General features: G+C 34.8%; 1 protein-coding gene across 1 annotated transcript in view; it reads left to right on the top strand.

Moving 5' to 3' along the window:
* LOC105194841 (protein artichoke) overlaps positions 1-12,336 on the top strand; it is a 37,002-nt gene extending 24,666 nt beyond the window's left edge. Inside the window, exon 3 of the mRNA XM_039449217.1 lies at positions 10,840-12,336. Coding sequence (XP_039305151.1) covers positions 10,840-12,336 — 1,497 coding nt within the window. The remainder of the gene's footprint in view (positions 1-10,839) is intronic.
* Positions 12,337-12,682: the final 346 nt, after the last annotated feature.

Genomic DNA, 12,682 nt, shown 5'->3' with positions numbered 1-12,682 from the left:
AAGACATTAGTTTTCATATATGAATCGCTGTATTCGCCCAGGGTTTTGATTGAGAACCGCTGCTAAACTTTCTGGGCATGAGCATAATTTGTCTGTGATACTGTCTGCTTGGTAAGAGAACTGTAAAATGATTCACGCGGTGATAATTGCGTTTCATACAGTTTGTCAACATTATCCACGTATTCGTATGGAATACACTAATGTACTTTCTTCTTTTACTATTGTTCAGCTGTGAACTGATTAGTCGTAACAGGTTGTTTATACATGCAAAGTGACCAAGGCTGTTCATCTTCCAAGTACAGTAAATTGGCATGCTTCTCTTTCTTACCCTCGGTGAGCCTAACCGGGAATACGCGTAGTTTCTTTTCTTTTCTATTAAATTTAGTACCGTACACGTTTACCGACACGTCGTTCAAACGTTCAAATTTTCCAATGTTTTTTATATTCATTGGAAATGTTATGTCACCAAAATTCAAGACTTCCGCGTAATGCGGATATGACAACACCCGGTCTGCATGACTTTTGGCAGGGTACAGGGCGGCTATTGCCGACCACGCAAAACACGCATTGTCTTTTGATTGCACATTAATCACGGCACATTTATTCTTTATTCCTCGCGGCAATTCAATGCAACATCCCGCGTGTATAAGGTTACGCTTATTAATGTTTACCGTTAAATTCAGTATTCGCGTAAGAGCCCAATCAGTATCACGTTCTTGGAACTCATTGAGCATCGCCAACGTGACATTAATGACACTCTGTTTATACCACTCGCGCAAATTTGACGATCGATAAAGTTTATTGTTTTTTATAGCGATATTTTTAATATTATGTTCATCATGATTGTTAACATATTCACCATTGAATACGGTGTTCACCTTTACACTATCATGTTTCGCGATAGCGTTTTGTACTCGCTCGATCACCAGATCACGGGCGTCCTCCAAAAAATGTCGCGGCTCAATATAATCAATGCTAATAACAGCGCCAGTCACAATGCAATTCTAGAACGCGGATTTCACGCTACGCGAGTGATTTTTTGTCACCGGCGATAGTACTTGCATAATTGCCACCAACGTGCACGAAACATCTTTCTAAATGCGCTTTTTCACCTCGCGCGATTCTTGACACAAGTGATTGTCTTTTTTCCACGGCGAGTCGAGGACGTTTGGCACTACAATGTTCTTCGAGCTGCGCAAGGCACTCGTCGCATCGTTGCAACTACTCAAAACATTCAGTTAAATTTGCAATCTGCGAGCATTGCTCGTGCAGTTCGCGTTCCACTCGTTCACTATTTTCCATTTTATCAGTTTTTAGTACCTATTACACGCTTTCTCGGAGCACTTGCACGTATTTTGTTTACACGATTTGCAAATTTGCTGTGCGCTTAGAACGTTACAGTGTCTGTTTATATATTTTAATTCACAAAAAGTAGGAGGTATAGCGTATTTCCACCAAGAATCATCCTGCTCTTTATTTCTCTTTTTAACCCACCAATTAAATAAAACTCGTCGTCTGCACATGATCAACCATTTTTTAGGGACTAACTATTGAGACTGATTCGGTGTCCACATCGAGACTGATCGTATAATACATTCGCCAAACTTATAACCGAAACATGAGTTTCGTTTAATTGATCAAAATATTAACGCTTCCCTCTTGCATCATCTAAACATTGTTTCAACGTGCAGTTTAAATCAGCAGTAGCAACCGAACTATCGGCGCTTATCTTTACTAAGAAAGATACCTTGCAAGATTAGACATGCCACTTGGTGGCAACCGCGTACGAAAAAGAGCTCATGTAAACAAATCTAAATATTATTTACACGTGTCATTAGAAGCCGGACTATCGGCGTTTCTCTTTACTAAGATAGAAAGAGAGAGAGAGAGATATCTTGCAAGATTCGATATGCCACTGGGCGACAACCGCGCACAAAAGAGAGCTTACGTAACGTAAACAAATCTAAACATTATTTCAACGCGTCATTAGCACAGCCGAAGGAGCTGTTCGACGTTTCTCTCTTTTTTTCTCTCTCTCTCTCTTGCTTCCACTTTGATCAAAAATTTATTAGAAGATAGTGAGCGGTGGCGGTAGCGGCGGGGGCGGTGGTGGCGGCAGCGGGGGCGGCGGCGGCGGGCCCCGCGAAAATAGCCGCGCACACCCCACAAAATATTCGCTATCGTATTGCTTATCTCCTCCTCCAAAATCTTCCTGGTGATGACAGACATTTCCAATTTCAAAAGTACAGTCCCCCCCCCCCCCGGTGTGATTTATTACGTTTATGTGAACAGAGGGACAAGTACATGGTCCATGTTTACATTAAATAGTCCGTTGCCTCCACGCGGCACATTTCAAAGGCATTAGGTTTCGGTCAAGAACATAGTCCTTGTTTATTTAAACATTGGCGATGATCGTCGATAACTCTGCATTATCACTGCATATTTAAATATTGATTATACAGAACTACATCGGATATCGCCCCTCTCTCGGTTAGGTTTATACACGTGTCCCCGTTTAAATCCTCTCCTTGCCCCACCCCCACCTGGTTTGGTCCACCCGCGTGACATTGTCTCTGGTTAGCCCTCCCCCCGCTCCGCGCGACCCGAAAAATTTTCCCCCTCACTCCCCACGCGGCACATTCCAAAGGTGTCAGGTTTATTTAAACATCGGTCAAAAACATGGTCCTCGCGTTATCACTGTTTATTTAAATATTGATTACGCAGAACTACCGGTTAGGTTCACCCGCGTGTCACCGTTTTAATTCCCCCTTCCCCTTCCCCAACCGGTTTGATCCACCCGCGTGACCTTATCTCCGGTTAGGTCCCCCCGCGCGATTCGAAATATTCCCCTCTTTTCTTGCACCCCCCTGAGATCCCTGGGTTAGAATCCGCCTATACATTCTACTCATATTTTTTGTGTTAATGACAAATTTTTATTTATTTATTAATGAAAGAGCATTTTTTAATTTCTTGACTTTTTAAATAACATTTTATATTAAATAATTAAAAACGGTTTAAGAATTATATATAATAATTTAAAAATATAATATTTAACTATAAAGTTTTATCTGCGGGAATCGAACCCGGGACTCCAAGCGTACCAGTCGACGACTCCAAGCGTACCAGTCGACGACTCCAAGCGTACCAGTCGACCCACGCTACATTGCTAACTCGACAACCATTCTTCTGTACTACAGATACTGGAAATATTTAATCATCATTATCTTGAGAATGTCTAAATTTTTGCAATGAATGGCTCTACTACTGTAAAGGTGTGAGTGAATACTACACACCCATCAAATTTTATTAAAATTAGTAAAATCATTGTCAAGTTTTTCCCGTGTAAGAGGCAGGACCGTGCTCAGAGCGATCGGTTGTATTTTCCCGAGCGACTGTAGACAGTGTGTGTGTGTGCGTGCGTGCGTGCGTGCGCGCGTGCGTGCGTGCGCGTGTGCTTGTGCCCGCGTGCGCGTGTGCGTGTGCCCGTGTGCGCGTGTGCGTGTGCGTGTGTGCGTGTGTGCGTGTGTGTGTGCGCGTGCGCGTGCGCGTGCGTATGCATGTGTGTGTGTCTGTGTGTGTCTGAGAAAAGGACAGAGAGCGATCATACTAATCAGCCAATGGGAGAGCGTTAATTATAGGAATCAGATGTTTTTTTGTTTTTTACTTTTTTTGTATAACAATTTAGATAATTTTTCATTAAATAAATATATTGTATTAGACAAGCAAGGTACGTGTTTCCTACAGCTTACTAATTTCTTTAGTTTACTGCAAATTCTCCGCTCACATTTCAACACATTTGCTTGTTCAACAGTTCAACATATTTAACTTAAATTATTCATAAAAATTAATGTCAACTTAATGTTAGAAAATGTCAAGCAATACATAAATCAAACTGTCAAAATTATCAAATGAAGTATATCGACTTATACTTCATTTGATAGTTCACTACAGTGCTAAGTGCCATCGCTGAGCGTGCGAATTCTAGGCGCGACAATTGAATAACTTTAATAACACAGGTCTACAAAATTGGGGTTGGGAGGGGGGTCTTGCGCTTTGAATTTTGAATGATGTCTCTATAGGATTTTGATGCACTGAAAACGACTACGTTGTCCGTTTTCTTCATCATCCTCCATTTTTTAAATAATCGCAAAAACAGCTTTTTTTGAACTTGATTTCTTTATGAATTTTTTTTGGTTAAAAGAAAAAATGATAGTCAGGTTAGCGTTACAGCATTTTGCGCAGAAATGTTCCCACAATACAGTATATACTTTTTCGCATTTTATAAAAACGTTTTATGCAAACCGTGAGTAAAAGCTTTGAATAAATCGTGAAAAATCGTTAAAAAATGATAAATTTTTAAATATAAAACCAAATAATTGAAAAACAAAAAATCTTACAAAATATTTGACTGTTTAAGCAAATTAGCTCTATGTTTCTAGTTTAATTCTTTTTTTGAAAAATTAATTTTTGACCATTTGTTAAAAAGTTATTGAATTTTAACCATAAATGCATCCCGCGAGCGTTACCTACAGTGCGCGACATCCTCTTGCGTCTGACTCACTGCCATCGAATAAAGTTCAAGAAGTTATAAAATTATACTAGATCAAGTTGTGTATAGTTCTTTGTCACTGATTTCAAAAATAAACAAATCAAAATGGCGGATTTAATATGGAAGACAAGAATTTAAAAAATGCGTATAAATAACATAAACATTGACATCTGATGGTTTTGTAAGTCTCTGATTACTGCTGTTTAATTACAATTGTTTAATTGAAAATTGCGGATCTAATATGGCAACAATATTGTTACAACTAGCTTTAAGGAAAGGAAGGCTATCTCTCAAAAGATGCCTGGAACTTGAGGAAGGCAGGGAAGGATACAACAAAAACTTTTTTATTCTCGTGGCCACACTAGTGGGATGTGCGGCACAAGCCAAACGCACTTTCGATGATTCCGAAATTATGCGTCAACGTGTAATGATACGCTTAAACGCCTTTTCAGAATCGTGCGATCATTGGTCCTAATTAGAGTCAGAGAATTCAATCTCTATAACTCGGGATCGGACCGAGTGCGATTTTTTAAGTCGGGAGGTTAGTGTAACAAAATGGGTTGATAAAATAAAATTTTACATTTAAGCTTTCTTTTTAACTAAGACTTAACATATATTCTGATACTTAAAATTTACATACATAAGATTTCTATAAAGTTGTTCGAAAGAATTAGCAAATAAATACATAATTGGTCATTGTTATTTAACAAAAGAAAGAAAACAATATAGCAAGGTAATCATTATTAATTAGAAAAAATTAAAACAAGAGTACATAATTAGTTAGCTTATTTAAAATGTAAGATAATTAGGTAACGATTATTTAGAAAATTAAAATTGAAGTACATCGTTTAATATTGGTAGGAAAAACTAAGAGGTTAACTAAGAAAAGCTAAATTATAAATATTATTATTTTTGAAATTATTACAAGTAGTTAATTGGTAAAGCTAAATTTTAATATTATGGTAAATACGTATATGAGGAGAAGATGGAATTAATTTATTTTTTAATAAATTCATAATTATGCGTTGAGATTCATATTTCAACTATTAAATCAAATTGAACTTAAGATTTAAGAATGGAAATAGAACATTTATATTTACATAGAGATTTAAGAAATATTTAGAAGGAAAGTCGGAAATTGTTTTAAATGAGAATTGTTGTGTTAATCCGAAATAAAAATAACAATAATATTGGGAGCAAGAAACTGGGACGTGAATGGCTGTGAAGGCTCATTAGCGATTGATTCCTGGTGAGTTGAATGGAAAATTGAAGTAAAAGCAAAAAAAAGTAAAAAACATACTTATGGTAGCAGAGAGATGACGTTTTCTGATTTTTGGAGATTGTTGATGGAAAACGATCTTGAAACTAGACAGTCTGCGTCTCGCACACAGATTCTAAGTTCAAAACGATTTTTAAAATAACGCGCACAGCTTCGACTCTAGACTGAGAATAAAAATCTTGGATCTTGAATCTTGAAAAATAAAAATGATAATGACGACGAAGTGTCAGGAAGTTGCACATTTTATAGAGCTTAGGAAAGGGCGTGGAGAGATGGGTGAGATGAAGATTTGGTTGGATAAAGTTTTTTTTTGAGATTTTTCCCTTCCCTTGGAGATTCTTTGTTATCAAAATTTTGGGCTTATTCATTGAGTAGTTCACCAATGCTCACTACCAATCATCTTCTCGGATGATCTCTTGTTGGCTAGTTTTCCATCTTCTCCTGATTTTTCTTAGCTTTAAGAGGGGCGAGCAGTTGCATCATCCAACTGCTTAAGGGATTTGTCCTACGGTTTCTCTTCCTGGAACGTTTGATTCCGATTTTTTATATCGTCGCGTACGTTTATTTGGGACTCGTTTTCCATATGAATTATCTTTCCGTTTATGATGAAACATGGGTTTGAACAAATAAAGCCGGGGTTGTAAATTTTGATTTTATAATTTTATAGTTTCCGTCCGGTGTCGCGACTCAATCTTATCTTTAATTGTTGCCAAACCTTAATAGCATTCAGATTTTTTTTCTTTCAAGTCCAGGCTTTGTTCGTTCATATGGATTATTGTATTAGGATAAGTATCGTTGCTTGTTTTGTCGTCGCACGATTTTTTCTTTTTTGCTTCTATTTAACGGACTCATTGCTCCGGATGTAATGTGTGGCTGTTATATATTCTAAGGACAATGTTTGATTTTTTCTTATAATAATCGAGCAATAGTGTTATTTATAAAAGAGAAATCGTGGAGTTTCGGATATAAGTGTTATAAGTCTTACAGACAATCTCTTAGCTTGTTTCGTATTTCATATTTTATATCAGGGATGCAAAAAGGAAAATCGTAAAATCCTCCGTATGTAACAATAGTATTGTTGTAAATAGTGAAAAAAATGGATTGCACATAGTGTAAATATGTTCCTGACGTAAGGGGCCATGTTTTGTGACAAGGTGATACCTCCACGTGGTACAGGATAGGTAACGCAAAATTACCTTTCTGTATGTACATTTTCTATTGTCACAAAAAATAAGTAAAGATTTTGAAACAGCAAAAAAAACTACATTAAAATCATTAAAAGGAGCATAATATACTTTTCTTTGTTTTGTCATACAGTATAAATAATACAATTTTAAGTTATTGCGATGAATTTTTAGAAACTTATGTGTCGCCATTTTAGATCCGCCATTTTCAATTGAACAATTGTAATTATACAGCAGTAATCAGAGACTTACAAAACCATCAGATATCGATGTTCATGTTATTTATACGCATTTTTTAAATTCTTGTCTTCCATATAGAATCCGCCATTTTGATTTGTTTATTTTTGAAATCAGTAACCAAAAAAACTATACACTACACGATCTCGTATAATTTTATAACTTTTTGAACATTATTCAATGGCAGTCCGTCAGACGCGAGAGGATGTCACGCACCGCGACAGGTAACGCTCGCGGGATGCATTTATGGTTTAAATTCAATAACTTTTTAACAAAATCAGAAATTAATTTTTCAGAAAAAAATTAAACTAAAAACATAGAGCTAATTTGCCTACAAAGTCAAATATTTTGTAAGATTTTTTATTTTTTTAATTATTTGGTTTCATATTTCAAAATTTATCATTTTTTTACAATTTTTCAAATTTTTTCAAAGTTTTTTGTTTATCGTTTGCATAAAACATTTATATAAGATGCGAAAAAATATTTTTTATATTGTAGAAACATTTCTGCGTAAAATGCCGTAAAGCTGACCTTGCTATCATTTTTTCTTTAACCAGAAAATATTTATAAAGAAGTCAAGTTCGAAAAAAACTGTTTTTGCGATTATTTAAAAAATGGAGGGTGATGGAAAAAAGGAACAACGTAGTCGTTTTCAGCGTATCAAAATCCTATAGAAATGTCATTTAAATTTTAAAGCACAAGATCCTCCCCCCCAATTTTGTAGACCTGTGTAATTTATAATTTGAAAAATATGATAACCTCGACATTTTCGTATTAGGATTTTCAACTTAAAAAATATTCCGAAGAATTCGTTTATAAAAAAAACCTCTGCTAATTCTGGGACATCCTGATAATGTGTGAACACATTCATACAATCAAAAAAATATTTTGCTGATGTAACTAGAATTTGTGCTATTTTCTGTATTTGCAAGAAGAATTGTTTGTCACATATAAAATTTATGACAACATTTAACAATACTTTATAAAAAATTAAGATCTCAATGCCAATTATATAGTTAAGTTTATTTTAAGTAATAGGCGCCATAGACAAATTTGCTTTCTAAATTCACAAACAATTCAAATATAAATTCTAATCAATCATTTATTTACCTTATTGTGAGTATGAATTCTTTCATAATATAACTTGTCGATGTGAGGCAAGACTGTCGTTAAGTCGAAAATAAACGTGGTAAAAAGATGCCAAAAAATCGACAGGGACAGTCTTGCAAACATTAAACATTATTAAATAGCATAAATCAAAGAAATCTAAAGTATAGTAACGTTGTTCGGAGTGCCATGTTTTTGTGTATTAGTAATTGACTCCTTAAAGTCAATGACATTCTTCAGACCAATAAATAACATTGTAAACGAGTTTATACTTAGACGGATCTAACATCATTTGGAAAATCAAGACTTTTCTGCACAGGCTTACCTGTCTCACATTGATTATTAATTTTTGTTTAATCTTAATGTACAATGTCTTTAAATCAATATGCGACTTTTGATAGTTTTTTCTTAACTTTAATTGTACAACTGATAAAGACTTATTGTTAGTGTAATTGAAATGTATTGTCATGTAAATATAATTTCTTAAAACTTTCTTTTAACGAAATTTAATACGATCTATTATTGCTCGTAACTGACCGTTACTCTTCGTTTTATAGACATTACCAATTTTTTTATTCATTCTCAACGAATGCCTTTGTCTTGTATAACGCGTTGAATGTTTTTACTTGTTCTTATTTGCAAGAAAAAAAATTAGGAAACTTTACAACTCAAATGTCCTTTATACATGTACAATAAAAACATTTTGATTATGATAATTTTATTCTCATGATTACAGAGTAATAAAATAAAACAATAAATATTAGATTAGAAACAACGTAAAGAAAGGCATTAATAATATAGTTAAAAATACTAGAAGCATTAAAAATGCGAATGAGCTAAAAATATTCGAAAAGAGTGAGGCCAAGTTTAGCCCCTTTCTTTAGCTCTCGAAAGTGAACTCGATGTTTTGATGGATCAATAGAGTTTTTCACGCTGATTACGAATATGTACGAGGTGTGATCAAAAAGTAAGGTGACTTTTTGAATTTCGCGCGCTCTGTACACTCTAATTTCAAATTTTTTTTTTTTGTGTGTTGGTACACTCGTCACGATCATATGTTCACAGTTGTGACTATGTAGCATGTGTTGTTTTTATGTGAGAGGCATAAAGGTTAGACTCGTGTTTGCGTGCTCGGCAATTTTTTGCTGTTGAAAATAATAGAGCAGAGAGTTTGTATTAATTTTTGTGTAAAAAATGGTATTAAGTGTTCAAAAACTCTTGAAATGTTGACAGTGGCGTACTGTGAGTCAACTTTGAGCAAAAAAAAATGTTTATAAATGGTAGAAGTTATTCCAAGAGGGCCGAGAAAATGTTGACGATGAACCTCGCTTTGGACGCCCCAGCACGAAAAAACCGACGAAAATGTTCAGGAAGTGAAAGAAATTGTGTTGAAAAATCGTCGAATCACGATTAGAGAAATAGCTGATGATCTTAACATATTGTTTGGCTCATGCCAATCAATTTTAACGGATGTTTTGAGTATGACACCTGTGTCAGCGAAATTAAAACTGCTTAATTTTGATCAGAAGCAGCGTCGCATGAACATCGCCCAAGACATGTTGAACGACGTCAATGATGATTCTGATCTGCTCAAAAAGGTTATAACTGGTGACGAAACATTTTCATCTTCCCAAAATTGAAAAGGCCTATGAAAGGACGAAGATTTGTGACGATTGAGGAGATTAAGGCTGCATCGCTGGAGGAGCTCAAGGCAATACCCAAAAGTGCATTTCAGAAATGTTTCGACGACTGGAAAAAGCGCTGGCACAAATGCATTGTATCAGAGGGGGATTATTTTGAAGGGGATAACATAATTTTGGATGAATAAATGAATATTTTTTTATAAAAATGAAAAGTCACCTTACTTTTTGATCACACCTCGTAGGTCTCTGGTCTCATGCCATGTAGCGTTCCAGAGAAAATGGGCCCCAAAAAGTTTTAATTCCATAAGAATTGTAATTTTCATTTCCATAATTCGAAAAGTTAAGGAAAAATAACTTTTTTATAGTGTTTTGAAAAGTTTTCAAGATCAACAACAAGAAAATGCAATAAAAAGTAAGAGTTTTTTCTTGATTTGAAAATGATTTTAATAATTTGCGAGATATTAAGAGGTATCGATCCTTCCTAACACCCTATATTTTTTATTACATTTTCTTGTAGTCAATCTCGAGAATTTTTTAAAGCACTATAAAAATGTTATTTTTTATTTTTTGACTTATGAGGATTAGAAAGTTTCAGTTCTTACTGAATTAAAACTCTTTGGGGCCTATTTACTCTGGTGCATGGCATCAACTAAAAACTTACATATTTAGAATCAGCGTAAAAAACTCTCTATTAATCCATTCAAACACTGAGTTCACGGGATAAAAAAGAGGCTAACTGGCTATAGAAATTTAGCATCACACTTTGACAATAAAAACAAAATAAATAGTATTAAGAAAAAACGTAATTATTATATATTATTAGAAACAAAATTATTACAGGTGGACGAACTGGCTTTCCATAATTCCACACAGCTTCAATTGCTAGATTTATCTGGCAACGTTCTCGAAACATTACACGAGCGCACACTGGAAGGTTTACTTCGATTAGAATCTTTGAATTTACGTGACAATCGACTCACTTCGTTGCCCGAGACCATTTTTGATACGTCAAGAATTCATGTCTTAGAAAGAATCGATTTATCTGGTAATCGTTTTAATGAAATTCCAATTCACGCAATACAACGGCAATTATCGTTATTTAGCCTAAAATTGGCTCGCAATCGAGTGGTGGAAGTATTTACACAAGACTTTATCAACAATGTAAAGGAGCTTGATCTTTCGAAGAATCCTCTAAGTGAAAATGCAATACGCAGCATTCTGGGCGAAGCAAAAATACTGAGATCGTTGAACCTCGCCAATACAAATATTAAAACTATTCCGAGGCTAGAGACGCCATTTCTCAAGCATCTAAATCTCTCAGATAATGCAATTGCAGATATTAAACCTGTTATGTTGGAGCGAACTACAATATTAGAAAATCTAGACATATCGAAGAACCGTCTGACGGACTTGACGAATCTGACAAACACTTTTAAAAATCTATCGGTTCTTCAAAGCTTGGATATTTCTGATAACGAAATAAAAAACATTAATAAATACAACTTTGATAGATTATCTACACTGCGTTCCTTAAAAATGGCAAACTTGTTAAATTGTACTAGGATCGAAAAAAATGCATTTAGGTCACTGACAAAATTGCAACTTTTATATATCTACAACTATCCGAAGCTCGGTTATTTAGACGTACAAGGTATTCTGAAAAATATGACAAATCTAGAAATATTAGATATTGAAATCAAGGACTCCTCAGTGAGCAATGAGCAATTATCAATGCATATTCATCCTTACTTACGAGAACTGACATTACGAGGAGAAAGACTTCGCAACATCCTTTCAAGTTCATTGGTTGGTGTGCGTGGCCCAAGATTATTCTTCAGCCTGAAGAATACTTCTGTGGATACAATACCACCGGCACTCTTTTTCCCAGTACCACGTTCTACCAAAGTGGAGCTGAATGTCTCCGGCAGCAAGTTTATCAATCTATCATCTCAGTTATTAGCTGCTTTAGACGAACGTGGAGGTTATGTAAAAATTAACGGATTGGATAATAATCCTATCAACTGCAGTTGTGAAATGAAACACCTGTGGAAATGGCTTATGTTGTCGGATAATAAAGCACCTATTGTCATATGTGGCAGTCCCAATCATTTAGCAGGCACACTGTTGAATAATCTCACAGAGGAGAATTTCTTGTGCAATCGTACGACGCTAACGAAATCGCAAACAACGGAAACTTCTTCACTGATGAAATCAACAACCCTAAACCCGGAGATTATTTGGACCGTTGTACCCACAGTACAAAGCAAAAATAATAACTTTAATAATGATCGTATAGGTAAGTTACTTAAATATCCTTCATTATCACGCATGAATTGATGTAGTATATAACATTATTGTAAATACCATATGCGATACTTTAATATTCGATGCTTTTTTCCTAAAATTTAAAGATATGCACAAAAATAGAGATTTAATGTTTAAATAATTTTTTATGAATTATAGTTTGATCTGTCAAACAGCTAACAAATATCCACCCGGAAAAAAGTTAACAGTTTTAAGTTGATAAACTTTTGAAAACATTTTGATCTCTTTTTACTGTTTTACAATGTTTATTGTAAACATTGTAAAACAGTTTATTACAATACATAATTATGTATTTATGTGTATAATATTTGGATAATAGAAATTGATGCAATTCCGTCGGAGTTAATTCATTAAAGGG

The sequence above is a fragment of the Solenopsis invicta genome, chromosome 5 (assembly GCF_016802725.1).
Source record: "Solenopsis invicta isolate M01_SB chromosome 5, UNIL_Sinv_3.0, whole genome shotgun sequence".
Classification (NCBI taxonomy): Eukaryota; Metazoa; Arthropoda; class Insecta; order Hymenoptera; family Formicidae; genus Solenopsis; species Solenopsis invicta.
This window is presented reverse-complemented; position numbering and strand designations above follow the sequence as displayed.